Here is an 18,303-nt window from a genome sequence, read left to right as displayed (position 1 = left end):
ACGTAAATATGCAGATGAAATAATGAATGCATAATCGCTACATTGTTTATTGTAAAGTAGATCTCAAAACCGTATGGTTCCTACATTTTATTTTTGATCGGTTGTTATCGGTTATTTGACGTTTATTTAGTTTTTTTTTTTTTTAAAAATATAAAAAAACTATTGTAAAACAATGTGTTTCTTAAATTTTGTGCTGTTCAAATTGATAACTGTTAAATTTTTTTTCTTGAGGGTTGATACTATGAATTGAAACATATTAACGTTGGTATATAATATCTTGTTTCCAAGAAGATGTCAGTATTTAGTAATGTTAATGTAAGAAAAAGTATTTAGTCGTTAGACAATGCCTGAAATTGAGATTTACTTGATTTATCAAATGCAACTCTTAGGTCTTCTATGCCACTTGGATGATGCTTGTGCCAGCAATCCTTGCCATGCAGGAGCAATGTGCGATACCAGTCCGATTGATGGTACTTATATTTGTTCTTGCCCTAATGGATTCAAGGGAACAGATTGCACGGAAGACGTTGATGAATGTGACGAAGGTAAGTGATTTGCAGCAATGTGCGTACCACGTAGAATCCATTTGAAAGGATTTTTATTCTGAGCTTTTTTTTTCTTGTTTCCTCTTTAGGATATCCATGCGAACATGGCGGCAAATGCGTCAATATTCCGGGTTCTTTTAGTTGCAATTGTACCAAAGGATTTACAGGTCCCAGATGTGAAATCAACATCAATGAATGCGACTCGAATCCTTGTCAGAATGAAGGCACTTGTTTGGATGAGCGAGGAGGATTTCGCTGTGTTTGCATGCCAGGTAAGCTCTTATTTATTCAAATTTCGTTTGGTCAGCATTCTTTTTTAGTGAAAGTAAATTTGAACTAACATTTAAAAGCTGCATCTAAAATATTCTATTAACGTGTAGACGAAGAATCTTTCAGTGAATCGTTAATAAAATGTCGCAGTTAAACGGTAGTTTAAAAAGCTGCTAAGTTCTTAGATGCAAATTAATGTTGAAAGCTGTAGATCCAAATCATGATGACTATGGCTGCTGCATGGTTGCGTCTCTAATTGGCATTTGTGCGTCTCTCCTTGAACAGAGCTAACTCATTTCAATAAATTGAATTTAAGAAAAAAAATAGGTATGTTGCACCGTCAGTAGTTTCTGGTAATAAATGCAGCTCTTTAAATCCAATCATGAGAAATTGTTCGCTGTCCACTCCTCTGTGGTAGAGATGCTGACTCGCTTTTGGAGGTCCAACCCGGAAAAATTTTGATCCAAGCCCTAGCCCGAGATATACGTCGGCTTAAAGGCCACAAATTATGCAGTCTTGTCACTGTATCAACAAGGGAATTAGTAAATTAAAACCTTTTCTATTGCTAACCCGTGAAAGAAAAAGCAGACAAAATCTGAACCATCTGAAATTCAAGAGGACTAAAACAAAAATTAAAAAATAAAACAATTAGCGCAGTGACGGTTAGCGCCTTGCCACTCATAACAAAAGCACCGAACACAAGTAGCAGATCGCTGAGAATCTGTATACATTTTAAATTTTTTGTACTCTAACTGAATCGAACGTTTTTTTAAAAGTAGTGAAAAAGTTTATGAAAATTTTATAAAACTGAGTCTGCCCGAGCTTAAAACCTTTTCTGCGAGCCAGCGTCGGGCTCAGCTTGATCCCGTCTCATCTCTACTTCCCAGCATTAAAAAAAAAAAAAAAAAAATTGCATTATTCCGTTTTAATTTTGATAGAGAGTCTTTTTTTTAATTTTTTTTTTTCATTTTTGGCTTTTATTAAGAAATTAAACTTAAGAAAAATAACTAATATAAGCTTTTTTATTAAAAAAAAAAAAATCGTAGATTGGACTGTCAAAACTCATCATCCTTTATTTTGCTCTTTAATTTGCCTCTACGTCATTTAAATATTACTTGGTCGGACAAATACAGTCTGACCTCTATTTAACGAAGTCGCTAAATCCTGATAAAAAGTTCGTTATATGGAAAATTCGTTCAATGGAAAATCACCTTTTGAAATACTTAAACAACATAAAACAGGTTTTAAATTCATAAACACTAGAAGTAATTAAAATAGCAATTGATTCACCTTTATCTTGTAAACTAGTATCTACTATTTATTTTATAAATCTTAACCATAAAAGAAATTTGCATGGAAAGCAAGAATAGAGCAAAACATTAACCAGTGTTACACTATCATGCTACGTACATTTTCAATTAAAAAAAAAAGCTAAATTTATGTATGAAATTATAGCTGCATAAAAGTAATTTTAAACATACATTGCCACATGCGTTCTTAAGTTTAATTGTTACTGATAAAATCCGTTCTGTCTGAGCTTTTCGTTTGAAATGCAAACGGAAAGGAATTTTACCGCTTTCTCTAAAAGTTAAAGTGGCTTCGAAAATCAATTCATGGTCATTTCACCCATAAAATGCGTTAGCATGCGTGAAATGTTCTGAAATATTTTGGGAAATAGGGAAAGTGGATCTCAAAGAAAAGTTCGTTAAATAGAAAATTCACTTCGCAATTTGGAAGTTATTTTAAGAAGAAATTTCCAAAATGTTCTTGGTTCGTCGAAAAAAAAAATCGCAAAATAGAGAAATTCGCAAAATGGAAGTTCGTTAAATAGAAGTCCGACTGCATGTCTGTAATTTAGTCGCTAAATGAAAGCTGCAGGAACATTTATATATGGGTGACCTTGCTGTTTTGTTCGTAAAAGTTTTAGTAGTGAAATACTTTGTTGGTCTCACAGTATTCTCTACAGCTAAACGCAACCAAAAGCTTAAATTCCCCCCATTTTCCATTCCCCCACCCCTCTCATCTTATGATGGGACCTTGCAGTTTCGGCCCCATGGGGGGGGACGAGCAACGTAATCGTTTGCGCTTTTATCATAAAAGGTTTTCTTGGGTGGATACGAACTCGAAAGCTTGCGTAATTACTTAAAGAAAGTTTTGTGAACCCGGAGACCAGCTTTTATGATGGAGCGAGCTAGTCGTGGATTATGGCCATTTCGTTTGACCCTTTATACACCTTTTTGAGCGAAAGAAGAGGGGTAACAGCTTGCTTTTCAACCCCCACTTTCTTTCATCATGGTTGCTCACAGGTGTATTTTTCTTATCCTCAGGGTGCCTCCAGACGATTTATGTCATGGTTGTTCGTTGGATAAATAAAAGCTAGTCAAAAATATTGGTGTCAGTAGGAATTTTTTTCAGTTTGTTTAGTCTTATTTTCTTATTTATATATTTTTTAATTACATATTTAAATTTCAACGGAAATGAATCAGTGCACTTTCCGAAACTGGTTTAAATTTGAAAATGATATTTGAAACGAAATATTCTACAAGAATGGTTTATAGAATGATGCAAAATGCAATGTAAACAAATTTAGTTGATAGCTTGATTAAATAAAAGTTAGCTTTTACTTTAAAATTACAGTTTGTATTAATCAGAATTCAAAAGTAATCGTCAGTATTTAGTTACGAATAGTCGTCAGAACTAAAACATAATCGTCAATTGACTTAGTTACTATAGGTTATAGCAGAGATTAATAATGATATTCAATGGGATACCTGCAAGTGTCGCAGTATGGGTATCTCGATCCTGATTGGTTGTTGAAACTTGGCATTTGTTTACGCTATCAACTGTTCTATTTCCATTCCGAGTAAGCCAAATCCATCAAGTATCGATTCTCTTTAGTGAAGCATTCTATATTCTTATTTAAAGATTTCAATTCTTTCACGATATATTTCTTAACGCAAAGACAGGCACGAAGCCACGTAGACCGTAAACAAGTTAATTATGCATCGAAGTTGCCAGGTGCACAAAACAAAAATATATCACAGCTACAATAAAGTTTATAAACAAATAATAAATCTAAGTTAAGTAAGAGACATAAATGAGAAAGATTTATATTTCAATAAATTCGATGTGCGATATGACGCTGTATTCAATTAACTTCGCGTTAATCAACATTCGAACTAATGTGGAGAAACTTGCTCAACTTTAACACGCCATTTTGCTTATAAATGATCAGCGGGCACTTACGTCATAGGACACGTGTGGGTATCAGGGTTTCCGCTACGGTAGCTTTTTTCGCAAAATGCGAAAAGACCCCTAAAAAATGCTAAAATTCAACAAAGCATTTTCGCATTTTTGCTAAAGGATTTTACTAAATTCCATTAAAAAAAAAGCTTCCGCGAAAAACCATGACGCTAACATCCATGAAAAGCTCTTGTTAGTGTTTTAATGGAAGACAAACGTCCTGTTGCTCAAGGGTTGTTAAAAAATATAACTACTTTTTTGTTTTTAGCAACCACTGCCATCATGAATGATATCATGTTCAACATTAATAAATTAAGTCTCATATTTCAAAAATCTAATTTAAATTTTGAATATGATCAATCAAGTGTGAAGGCTTGTATTTCAAGTTTAGAAGAAATAGAAACTGGCACCGGCACTCATTATATGAGTTTTTTAGATGATGTGCCTAAGAAGGAAAGTGAAACATTTGAGTTTCATGGGCCATATAATTTTAGATGGACTGAAACAGAGGGAAAGATTCCGTAATTTGATGCACAATTTTTTAAACTGTATCATTGAAAATATTACTGATAGATTGGGAGATTTGGATAAAATCGAAATGTTCAATATATTTATACCTAGCAGGATGCCCCATAGTTCGGAAGAATTACAGCATTATGGTGTAAAGGAAATCCGTTGCATTTTCAATTTGTTTTCGGAACCTCCCAGAAAAGATTTTCAGTTTACAGAAACTGAATTACTTTGTGAATGGGGATTATTTAAACACATCTTAATGCAACGATGTAAAAACATGTCATTTAATGAATTACTTTTATTTTTATATACCAATGATGTGTCTGAACAGTACAGTACCCATTAATAACTTCTGTTATAGAGTATTGTGCAACAATACCAATGCACACTGTTGACTGTGAAAGGGGCTTTAGCTGCCTTAATTTGATTAAAACTAATATTCGAAACAGGTTGTTAATCAACCATGTAAACAATTTGTTAATGATTAATATTGAGGGCCCTGAAAGTGCATTTAACTTTCAAGAAGCATTTGTAAAATGGGCAAACATGAAAGAAAGGAAGATTGTTAATTATAAACCAAAATGTTTTGATAAATAATAAATGTGTTTTTTTTTTGTTATAGGTATTCTTTTTGATATTCTTGTACATTAAGCTATTCTTTGTCAGATAACTTACAGTACTTGTTTGATATAAAGTAATTTTATAAGCCTAATGGCATTTTAGCATTTTGCTAAAACTTTTTTTCAGATTTTAGCTTTTTTGCTAATGAATTTTTAGACTCAGCTTAAACCCTGGTGGGTATACGTGATTTTCTTGAAGTGCTAGTACCCAATTTACTAAGCATTTGATAAAGTACTTGTTACTCAGGCAGAAGTGAAATGATTGTACCCAACCATTTAATTTAAATCGGATTGAATTGAATACCTGTAAGCGACGTCACGTGTGTGTATCGAACCTGATTGATTTCTGAATTGAAAAATACCTCGATTTACCTACTCACTTACATGTATCCAATTACTGTAAATCGACTGAACTAAAAAATAACCGTCAATCGACCTACAGTTAGTTACTGTAGGATGATAGCTTGTACTCGTCAGAACTCATAATCGTAACTTAGTTACCATTAGGCTTATAGTCGACCGAAAATTTTAAAAATTCAGTTGTACATTCTAGTTATGAGTTACCTCTAAAGGTAATGCGCTTTTAAAATCGTTTGATACTTATCAGCTATGATACCTATCAGATTATGATACCTTTTCGATTGCCATACTTTTAAATTACAAGTAATTTGGCCAATTTAAAAATCGAAACGTAATTTCAAAATTAAAAAGTCTGTAAGAAAATTTCTTTCCTGATAATTAAGTTATATTTATTTCAAGCTTTATTCAAATAAATTTAAAGCTTATAATTGTTTTGAAAATAAATACATAATATTGTTTTTAAATAAAGGATCAACTATCTCCTTTTTTAAAGTTATTTTTTGGTTTACAGTGTTATGTATTTTTAATTAATGGCTGATTGAATTGACAGAAAATGACCTTTTTCCAATTCTTAAGTCCCTAATTCCCCCCCCCCCCTTCCCAATAAACTGTTAAAATCACACTGGTGGGAATTGCAATTTTACATTATTTGAACTTCTGCCCTTGAAATTGTTTGTCATTTGATCACTCAAACTTAAACAGGTTTCTATCAATTCTAGCTATGTTATTAAGATGGAAACTAGCAATTATAAAGACTATAATCTTAGTGTCACAATGAGGAAAAAAATAAATATTCCTTTTTATAAATAGTAGATTCATTGATAAAGAAGTTTTTAATGAAAAATTAACATAAGTTCAATAATTTAGTAACCTTGAGTAATTCAAAATAATAATAATTTTTTTTGTCATTTGATTAAACTTAAAATCAAAGGATTAGAATATTTATTTTAAAAATATTGAATTTATTAAATCCATTGCATTTTATTTTGAATGTCTCGCATTACAAATTATTGCTTAAGCATTTCAAGTCAAATAAAAAACTTTGCCTATTGTATGTAAATTAGGCAGTTAAGAAATATGAATCATTAGAGAGAAATATCATTTTTAATTTTGTGGTTACTGTATTTCTTTTTAAGTTATTGAATATCTTATGAATTTAGTTTAAATATATTTTGAATTCTTATAAAAAAATGATATGTTTTATGTTTTAATCATATCACAAATCCCTATGCAATGTATGTCTATTAAAAATTTTCACAATTTTGACTTATAGCTCTGTTTGTATGATTATTAATTTAATTTATGATAGAAAAATTAGTTTTTAGGTACAATAGACAAAATGACTATTACAAATGTCTATTACAAATTTTCATAATTTTGACTTATAGTTCTGTTTGGATGATTATTCATTTAATTTATGATAGAAAATGAGTTTTTAGGTGCAATAGACAAAATGACATTGCTCAATTTGTTTCAAATTTTTTTTTTCAATAGGTTATATTTACCAGACATTTTAAGGATATTTATATTCATTCTATTCACATTTTATTAATTAACCTTTTTTTAAAATTTATAATGAGTGTGTATGGGAAACTGTGATGGCTCAGTTGTTAAGGCACTGAATTGTCATTGTGAAGAACTGTGGCTCAATCCATGGTGGCAGCATGAAGCTCACCCAGCTTCACATCAGTGTATACCAACTTGTTTGGTAAATAAAGGCTGCCAGTGCCCTATGTTGACCACATTTTGCCTCGATCATGTTTTGCCTGAAGTTATAACATTCATGGCCCCACTAGCCCACAATGGTCTGTTGTGGAAACTGCTTTTTAAATATTGGTTACTACCAATTTAATATTGGATAAGCAGCATTACAAAGTGATGATGTACTTCTAGTATTGTCCATTAATCATCTTTTTAGTGAAAATATTAAATGTTAGAAATTTTTTGAAATTAAGATGATGCTTGAAAAAAAAAAAAAAAACGATTTGGTATACATTGCTAATTGCAATTGAAAAAGTTAAAAATATTTTTTTATTATAATGCTTTAAAACTGCTTTTTCTGTCAACTTAATAAATCATACAAATAATTTAAATCTATTATTTCTGAACTTTGCAGGTTTTGCGGGAATATTTTGTGAGGAAGACATTGATGAGTGTGCACCAAGACCTTGCCTAAATGGTGGAATATGTACTGATTTGATCAATGGCTATAAATGTCTCTGCCCAATTGGATTCTCAGGAAAGAAGTGTGAAATGAATGAAGATGATTGCATGAGCCATCCTTGCCAAAATGGTGCCAAATGCATTGATGCTATTGCCAGTTACAACTGCCAGTGTCCACCAGGTATGTTCTTTTATCTTTTAGTTTAATGTAAAAATATGTATTGAAGTTTGAGCTCTAGCATGCATTTTTATTCTCTGTTAAATGTCAATAAAATTAATTATTAGTAAGTGCTTGTTTATAAAAGTAAATAAAAATATTTTAACTAATTGTAAGATTAATTATCTACCCTAATAAATTTTTAGAATGGATGAAATGAATTGTTAAAGCGTTTGAACTCATATATATTAGAGGCCTTTCAAATAATTACTAGCATTTACAAATATCAGATAATTAAAAATGAGAAATTTGTAATTTTCATCAAGTTTTAAATACCAAAATATCAAATGTTAAAAACACTTATTTTTTTAAATTGAATTTTAAACTAAAAAAAAAAAAAGAATATGATTTAATTTATCTTGTTAAATTTTCCATGTGGGTTAATTGCAATTAGTGCAATAAATCCAGTTTTCCATCAAAATGAATGTCCCCGTGGCAGAATTTTTTTGAGCTTTCTGCAACAATTCTCTCTAGTACTAATATCTTTCTAAAAAACATTTTTAATTGTAGAAAATATATATGCTACTAATTTAACGTAACAGAAGCTCTTTCTTTTTACAAAAAAGCCTTTATGTATAGAATAGAGCAGTATAAATATTTTTTTAGTTATAAATGTAAGAATTTTTTTTTATGAAAGAAGAGATATTCTTTTATAAAAAAGAATACAGATTTTACAAAAGAATTTTATAATAAGAATAGATATTCTAATATTATTGACAATATTCCTCTGTTCTAAAAAATATTTGAATAGTTAACCTTTTTAAATTTTTGCTACTTGGAAATTACTTTTTATAATATCAATCTGAAATTCTAGCTAAAGGCAGTCAGTGCGGAATTTTTTTTATTCTCAAAAGAAAGTTGAAAAAAAAAATCACAAGCATTTATTCCACTTAGGCAGTTTTTTAATATAATTCTGTAGAAAGGGGAAAAAAAGCTGTGCGAAAAAAATATTTCGAAAAATTCTGCAGATAAAAAAAACTAAACTTTTTTGCTTCCCAAATAAATAATCTTTCTGCAAGAATTCTGAAATGTTCTGCAACAATGTCGCTGTGTCCCCACGATTCTGCCATGGGGATGAATTTGATATCATTATAAACTGAACCATGTGAATAAAGTTCATAATTCACTAGTGAACTATTGAAAAATGTGTGTAAAAAATTATATGTTATGATAAACCTTATTCTTTTTAAATTTGTAGGCTTTTCTGGCACCAACTGTGAAATAAACATCAATGATTGCCTTTCCTCACCTTGCCATCACGGTGAATGTGTCGATAGTATCAATTCATTCCATTGTAATTGCCATAGAGGTTTCACTGGTAAACTTTGTCAAAAGCAAATTAATGAATGCTTAAGTAACCCATGTCAACATGGGGGAATATGTCAAGATCTAATAAATGCTTACCAATGTAAATGCCTCCCTGGTACATCAGGAATTAATTGTGAATACAATGTTAATGAATGTTCAAGCAATCCTTGCCGTAACGGAGCTACTTGTAAAGATGGTATTAATTCCTATACCTGTCAGTGTAGAGCTGGATTTACTGGTAAATAAAGTTTTAAATTTTTTTTCAAATGAATTTGATATAAGAGTCTTAGATTAAAAAATTTTTTTATGAAGATATTCTTACTGAAAATTATAAAAATAATGTAATTATAATAGTATATTACATAATTAATAACAGTTTGATAAACATTGTGATTATAAAGAAAAAATTTAAAAATGTAATAAATATCAAATTAATTTTAATAATTCTATAATTCTAATTTTCTTGTAATATTAACCACTATCGATTGAAGAAATATACAATTACTATAAATAAAATCAAAATGCTACAAACAATTCAAATTACTGTAAAACCATTTACAATTGTTTTAAAAAATTGTAAATTCATATAAACTTATTCAATTGCTTTAAATATTTACAAATTATGTGCTATAAGCTTTTATTGCTACAAATTAACGATAAACTAAGACCCATTGTTATTTAGACATTGTGTTATATATTTTTTAAAATACTCTTGAATTAATTATCTTAACTTTTTTCATTCTTAATTTTTTTCTGAACTATGAATGATATATTTATATTTTTCAGAACTGAATTTTTTTCTGAAGTATTGTTTCTAAAAAATTCTTTATATGTTAATCAATTTTGCAGCTTTTCTCATCATATTTTCTTTACAATGCAAAGAAAATATGAGAGAAAAGGCAAAATTAATTGTATTTAAAGTATTAAAAATAGTTTTGAAGGGGTAAATTGAACCAGAGTTATTCATATCTATCTTATTGCTTTTAATGAATCGATATTTCATGATAATTAAATGTCCGACTGTCTAAGTCAATTCTCTGATTTTTGTGAAATTTTGGGACTTTTCAAAAGTTGAATACGTATGAATAGGTTGTTGAAAGGTTGAATAGGGTATTTATGTGTGCTTTCAATGTCTCGCGTAGATATTTGTAATAGAAATACTTGTTATGAAAATAATTATTCAAACTTATTAAGTATAGTTTTTTTTATCCCTTATGTAGTTTTAATAATTAATAGTGATTAGTAGTCAATTATTTCTCAATTTAACTTAAAATTTAATCCCCAATGGTGGTGTGAAAATAAGCATGCATTGTTTGCTTTTGTTCATTTTTGTTAATATCATCAACATATGTAGTATCTTTTTTTTTTCGTTTGATAGCTGCTTATTTTATATGCATAGTTGAAATTTAATTTAATAATTACAAAATTTGAAATTTAATAATTACAAAACACTGAATTAAAAAAGATAAGTTTATTTTTTGTAAAATTCCGTAGGTATCCATTGTGAAAAGAATATTGATGACTGCAGAAACAACCCATGTGCAAATGGTGGTATTTGCACTGATCTAATAGATGGCTATCGTTGCGAATGTCCAAGGGGGTATTATGGTGCCAGATGCTTATCTGATATCAATGAATGTGCTAGCAATCCTTGTTGGCATGGAGCTACTTGTGAAGATGAAATCGATCGTTTCATATGTCACTGTCCTGCAGGTATTATATATTTGTTTGTATATACAAAAAGATGTAGTATTTTTTATTCGATAAATTTTTATTTACCTAGAAATGAAAGAAATGACTTAATTAGTAAATACATCACATATTCAACTGTGTATGATCTATTTTTCTATGGTAATTCTTACTCCAGGGGGAGGAGAATTTATGGCTGAAACACTGATTATTGTGTTCCAATTTTTGTGAGATTATTTTTGTTTGATATAATAACCATTTAAAATCTTATAATCTACATAATATAATTAAAAAAAAAATGTTTTATAAATAATCAGGTCACATTTTAAAGTTTTAGTCAGCAATGTCAATTAAAAAATTATCAAAATTGGTTCACAGTTTTCTGTAATATTTGTTTTTACCATAAATTCACATATTCCTCTCAGAGACACAAGTGACAAATCACATGATGGATGATTGGTATGGGACTCAATTAAAAATAAGTACCTTTGGTATTCCAGATTTTAGGTATAAATTCAACATAATTTGTAATAAAGAGGGTGTAAATCACTACAAAACAAGATTATAAATGAAATTTATCTCTAAATCACTATTTTTGCTTTAATAATACAGTGCAGAACCCGTTATCCGGAAATCAGAAAACCGGAACGAAATTCGATAAATTTTCCCGCCATTTTTTAAAATTTTTTTTTTTCCTTGTAAGATTTTGGGATTTTTCTTTCTTTTTTGAAAGATGTTTACCTTACCATCATTTTATAAATAATCATTAGTGTATTATTTCATTGTTTTTTTCTTCTTTTTAAGATTATTTCCAAATACTTTATTTTTACTTGGGTTTAACAATAAAAAAAAAAAACGGGTTTTTGTAGCGATTCAGAAAAACCGGAAAAATCAGTTATCCGGAATAGCAATGGTCTCGATCGTTCCAGATAATCGGTTCCCTACTGTAGTAGAATTTTTATTTAAACACAGTAGTCAGTTTTAATTGCTTGAAATGTTTTTTTATTTATTTGTTAACAGTTTTTAGGATTTGGGGACTAAGACATTAAAATATTTTTCACACATTTTGACATTTATTTATATTTAAAATTTTATACTAACATTTATATTAAAATTTTTTATGTTAACATTTTTTATATTAACATTTTTTACTAACATTTTATATTTAACATTTTGAAATTTATTTAAACTTTAATTATATTTTATTTGAATGTTAATTAATTTTAGTTAAGTGTAGATGCTGTTCAAAATCATGTAGCTTTCATATGAATAGAAATTTTTTTAAAAAACTGATGGACATACATGTGAAATAGACTTTGATCATGCTAGACATCAATGTCTATTTCACATTTATGTCCATTTGTAGTTGTTAAATGATACTTATCTTACTGTTTAAAATCATGCTCTTTTGTTATAATGTTAGTAAAAAAATACTTGTTTTATAGGCTATGGTGGACATCGCTGTGAAATTGACATTGATGAATGTCAGTCAAACCCGTGTCAACATGGAGGTAGCTGCAGAGATTCTCTTGCTAGTTACAGCTGTACTTGTTTGCCAGGTTACGCTGGTAGAAACTGTGAAATAAATATTGATGATTGTGCTATGGAACCATGTATCAATGGTGGGTCATGCATAGATCTTGTAAATGCTTTTCAGTGTGTTTGTGAAGTTCCTTATACCGGCACCAATTGTGAAGTGGAACTAGATCCATGCAGTCCTAACAAATGTAAGAATGAAGCCAGGTGCATGCCATCCTCTAACTATCAGGATTTTGCCTGTAGCTGTAGTATTGGTTATACAGGTAAGTCATATTTATTTAATGTTTTAGGTTAATTTAGAAACTTTAAAATTTATGTGTGAATTTAGATTAAACTGAAATTATTGCATGGAATGAACATTATATTCTTTATATGTATAAAATATGTATGAATAATATGTAAGGATAATATATGTATAAGAGAATAAACATAACTGTGACATACCTGCCAATACTTCTGTATTTTCTGGAAGGTTTTATATTTAATGTGGTAGCAAAATTTATACATCCACACTTTATTTTATTTTGAATAAATGTGATTTAATGTGATGATTTTGACTACCACTACATTTAAATATATATATGGTTAGAGCCTGCTGGCTCTTGGTAAAATTGTTCAAGTGTGTTATCCAAATTTCAATGAAACACTAAATTACAATCTCCATTGAAATGGTGATTCTGTACCACTGGGAAAAACTTTTTTGACGAGCGTAAAAATTGGCAGGTATGTTGTTTATGTGTTACGTTTTTATTTATACATATTGTATCAGTTTTATTACTGATGTTGATAATAAAACTTAAAAAAAAAAAATAAAAAATTGGGAGCTAATGTTTTTACAGCAATTTTTCATACATTGCATAAATTTTTGTTAAGCCTATAAATGAGCAATCAAGAGTCAAGTTTTAGTAAAATTTAAAAAAATTGATTTTATAAGGATATATTTTAGAAATATTATTTTGAATTTTTGTAGTTATTCACAAAAGGAAACTAAAATAAGTAAAAATAATATTGTAGGAAAGTTGGATTTTTGTAGTTAATTCATAAGATAAAAGGGAAAGAAATAAGAAGATTTTCAGTAAAAGAATATTGTAGGAAAACAGTTAATTATCAAGGGGAAAATAATTAATTTGCATTTTATTTTTTTTAAAAATCAAATTCATTATTATTTAACCATGTTTTTATGTGCTACAAAGGTTGTTATTTTAGAACTCATGATAATATACCTTTAATAAAATGCTTTTGTTAGAAAGCCTAGTAAAATCAACTATTAGCAAAAACATATAAGATTTATGTAGGCACTAAATCATGACATCTCTTTCTTGCTTCCCCTTTATAAAAATTATCTTTACTAATAAAAGCTTATTAATGTTTGATTTTTATTTTCAAGGTCGTTTGTGTGATGAAGATATTGATGAGTGTGCAGTTTCTTCTCCTTGCCGAAATGGTGCAACTTGTATCAATTCCAATGGTTCTTACTCTTGCTCATGTGCAAAAGGTTTTGAAGGAAGACACTGTTTGATAAACACAGATGACTGTGCACTATGTTAGTATTAATCACAGTGTTGAAATTGAACTCTTTATCTAAGTTTGCATTTACAAAAATATTTTTTAAGTTGCATATGAACTAGTTTTGTTTATGCTGTTTGCATTATCTTGATTTTTTTTTTTTTTTGCTGCAATAAATATTATTAGAATGTGTCTAATCGAAAGATAAACTATTTGAGACTTGAAATTTAATTGTAAATTCAAATCAAAATTAAAATTTTATTTAGCTTAGTAGATGTGAATAATAAGTCAGAGAGGAAATGCGAAAGATAATTTTTATTGTTGAGAATGATAAGTATAGATGAAAATATCATTATCATGTTTTATCTTTATATTTAATTAATTTAATAGAAAACTTGGATAAAAATGTAATTTTGGAAGGTTTAATAAATTCATAAATAAATGAAATTAATATCTAAATGTAGAATTGGCAAATAAGAACTATTTTTGAAGTTTTTAGAATTAGAAAAAATAAATGTTATGAAAAATAAATAAATATTATAAAAAATATAATTATTGATTTATGTTCTTTAGATTTTAAGAAACTTTAAATAAATATAATTAAGTTCAAATCAATTATAATTAAGAACAATTTTGCTAGAAATGTAATATATTGCCTTAAAACTTTATAGCTCCTTGCCAAAATGGTGGAACTTGCTTGGATGGAATTGGAGAATACTCTTGCCTTTGTGTTGATGGCTTTGGAGGTGATCATTGTGAAACTGACATCAATGAGTGTGCTAACAACCCATGCAAAAATGGGGCGACCTGCAACGATTATGTCAATAGTTACACTTGCACATGTCCTTTAGGATTCAGTGGTACAAATTGTCAAACCAATGATGAAGATTGTAACTTAAGGTACAATTTCTTTTCTTTTTCTTTACTTTTTTTTAAAATTTTTAAATTTTCTTGTTTTTGCACTCATTAAATTTTGTAATGGTCATTGATTTAAAATTAAAATCTTTTATATATATCTTCATATACTACTCAAAACTGATTCTTGATTTAGGAATTTCTTCATTTATGTATATAAAAGATCTATTATTCGTTAATTATATTATTATTGTTTTAAAGTTTATATAATTTATAAAATTTATAAATGTAATGACAAAAGAAGGTATATAAGATTTTATTTAGATTCACATTTAATAGAATTATTAGAACAAAAAAATTATTAATTAATACAATGGCATTTTGTTTGTGGGAAGAATTTATAAATACCTATTTTAAGTTTTTTAATACAATCATAATTTTTATTTTCTTTTTTTAAATGAAGTGCGTAATAAAGAAGTATTAACATTTTAAAGAACTTTAAGTTTTAGTTAAGTATTCATTTTTTTCCTTCCAGCTCTTGTGTTAATGGTGGTACTTGTGTCGATGGCATCAATAATTATACTTGTCGATGTGCACCTGGTTACACTGGAAGTAACTGCCAATATCATATCAATGAATGTGATTCAAAACCTTGTCGTCATGCCTCCACATGTGTTGATCTTGTTGGTGACTACACTTGCCATTGTCAGTTTGGATATACGGGGCGTCAGTGCGAAGTAAGTATTTTTAATTTATTGTGTCTTACATCTAAGCATGATTTACTTGTAAGCTGTGTTAGTAATATTTCTAAATGTTTGAAATTGCATTTTTTAAAAATACCTTTACTTTTTTTTTAAAGTGCCAAAGTAATCATAAGTTTTATCTGTTGTTAAATGTAAATAATAACATACTTGTTAATTATGTAGTAGGATAACTTAACAAGTTTATTTTTCAAAAATAATACTAAGTAATGTAAAATTTAACTCTGTTTAATTGAACATAATATTTATTAAGAAATGGTGTTATGTTATATAAAATTCTTTTTAATTGATTTATCTAAATATTTTTTAGAACTTTGTTGATTGGTGCAGTAAAAGCCCTTGTTTGAATGGTGCAACTTGTAAACAAGTGAATAATACCTATGCTTGTACTTGCAAACCTGGATGGACTGGTCTTCTTTGTGATGTTAGTATGGTCTCGTGTAACGATGCTGCTCTTCAGAAAGGTAATTTTTTATTATGTTAATGTCTTATGTATCTTAATTGTTGCCAATTTTAAAATAATATTAAATTTGAGGATATTAGTTGTTTTGGCTTTCTGTGTTAAATTTTACTATTTAAATTATCTAAAAATTTTTTTCCTCTGAACTTTTCTGTTTATTTTCAGTAAATTACGTAATGGTTTAAAATATTGATTGTAATTAACCTTCTTTGCACTGAGCCCTTGGTAAAAGTGTATAGAAATTTTCCAGTTACACAGTATTTTCCTATTTAATAGCATGGAGAAATCAGTTCTTTGATACAGGAAATCTTGCAAGGAAGGTTAAAAGCGAAGAAAATGTAATTTTTATACTTATAAATAAAATTTTTTGCAAAAATTATCAACATCAAGTTGTCTTATATCTAAAAGATCATTGGATAATTGCTTCATCTTATGCTTCAGTGTTGTAAAGCAGTTAACCTTGTGTTAGTTATGTGATGTTTTTATTGGACATTTTTATAGTTTTTATCAGAAATTTGGTTATTTGCATACAATAAAAGACCTTATTGTTTTTGGTTTGTTGGGGGTGTGTACCTATGTTACAAGTTAAGCAATACTAAAACTGGCTTCCATTTGATGATTCTATTTCATTAAGTGATTGTGTTCACAGGTATGACAGTGTTAAAATGTTTGTAGTTTGAAGTTACGCTTTTTTAATGTTTATTTCTGTGTTTTTTATTACTTCAATTATTGGTAGATCTTCACATCAAATGTGAATTCCAATCCTAAAAATGGTTTTTAAGTTTGATAATAACTATTCATTAGTTATAAGTGTCATCAAGAATTTGTTATAATTTTATTATGTGTTATGACAAATATTTTTCTGCACTTTTTATCACTTCAATTTTTAGTTGATCTTCACATTGAATGTGAATTACCATCTTAAAAGTAATTTGTTAAAATTTGTACTGTGAAGGACTTAATATTAATTGTTAAAATAGTCACACTTGAAAACAGAATTGTTATAAATGCCACTAAGAATTAGTTGTAATTTTTTTATGTATTATTTTCATAATTCGTTTTATATAGTGGATTTTAAACTTTTAACTAATGATTATTTTTCAGAAATTGATGTAAAAGACTTGTGTCAGAATGGTGGTAGATGTGAAAATCATGGTAATAGTCACAGGTGTATATGTCTTCATGGATTTGAGGGTAGCTATTGTCAACATGACATCAATGAATGTGCATCTCAACCATGTCAAAATGGTGGAACATGTAACGATCTTGTTGGCCGATATTCTTGCACGTGTGCCCCTGGTTTTCAAGGTATGTTCATCTTAAGTATTTTTTTTAATGCTCGAATCTTAAAACTAGAATTTAGCTCTTTAGTATAATTTTAATTTGAATTAAATAAATTGAATAAGTTTCATTAAAATTATTTTAGGCCGAAATTGTGAGCACAATATCGATGACTGCGTACCAAATCCTTGTCGTAATGGTGGAACTTGCCATGACTTAGTAAATAAGTTTGTTTGCTCCTGTCCTCATGGAACTCAAGGTGTGCTTTGTGAAATTAATGTGAATGAATGTTTTGATGGAGCATGTCATCATGGGGGAACGTGCATTGATAAAGTTGGAAACTATGAATGCCAATGTCCATCTGGATTTGTTGGCCCTAGGTCAGTAAAGAATGATATATTTTGAATTTATTAAGTTGTTAATGCTATTTTTCAATGGAATATTTATTTGTCAAATGTTTTTTTGCAGTTTTCCAAAAATGTTAGTTGTTATTGTTGTTCACAAATGAAAAAAATAAAGCAAATATAATATTTTTGTGCATAATCTACTGACTTGATATTTTGTTACAATTAAGGGGAAAAAATATTTATCTGGTGAATGAATTAATTTGTTTAATGAATAAAATTTTCTGAACTTTTAATAAACTTTTTGTAATTCTTAATATACAAGATTGTTCCACTATTTGGTAAAAAATGTAACTTGTTAAACATAAATTATTTTATTTTTTATTATAACGTTAAAACCTTTTTTTTAAAAACTATTTCTAATTAAATGTTAGTGGTTGAATTAAAAAAAAATTACTTATAGAGAGAAAAAGAGAATGAATTATGTTTTAGTAACTTCTTTATAATATGTAGAAGTACTTGTTGCTTTCTTGATTAATGGCAATATCATCTCTTTTAACCAACTAAATATTTCACATGCAAAGTTCTTATTAAGGTTTCTTTTCAATATACATTTTTCTGATTGAATT

The 18,303-nt window shown here is 28.4% G+C and overlaps 1 protein-coding gene across 1 annotated transcript in view; it reads left to right on the top strand.

Moving 5' to 3' along the window:
• The window catches only part of LOC107442769 (uncharacterized), a 129,093-nt gene that overhangs the window by 94,678 nt on the left and 16,112 nt on the right, over positions 1 to 18,303 (top strand). The window contains exons 8-19 of the mRNA XM_016056409.4: positions 390 to 545; positions 635 to 817; positions 7,668 to 7,895; positions 9,130 to 9,477; positions 10,734 to 10,952; positions 12,374 to 12,730; positions 13,855 to 14,010; positions 14,645 to 14,873; positions 15,364 to 15,565; positions 15,900 to 16,053; positions 17,154 to 17,357; positions 17,476 to 17,710. Coding sequence (XP_015911895.1) covers positions 390 to 545; positions 635 to 817; positions 7,668 to 7,895; positions 9,130 to 9,477; positions 10,734 to 10,952; positions 12,374 to 12,730; positions 13,855 to 14,010; positions 14,645 to 14,873; positions 15,364 to 15,565; positions 15,900 to 16,053; positions 17,154 to 17,357; positions 17,476 to 17,710 — 2,671 coding nt within the window. The remainder of the gene's footprint in view (positions 1 to 389; positions 546 to 634; positions 818 to 7,667; positions 7,896 to 9,129; positions 9,478 to 10,733; positions 10,953 to 12,373; positions 12,731 to 13,854; positions 14,011 to 14,644; positions 14,874 to 15,363; positions 15,566 to 15,899; positions 16,054 to 17,153; positions 17,358 to 17,475; positions 17,711 to 18,303) is intronic.

The sequence above is a fragment of the Parasteatoda tepidariorum genome, chromosome 10, assembly GCF_982258835.1.
Source record: "Parasteatoda tepidariorum strain Cologne lab strain chromosome 10, Ptep-v5.0, whole genome shotgun sequence".
NCBI classification, from domain to species: Eukaryota; Metazoa; Arthropoda; class Arachnida; order Araneae; family Theridiidae; genus Parasteatoda; species Parasteatoda tepidariorum.
This window is presented reverse-complemented; position numbering and strand designations above follow the sequence as displayed.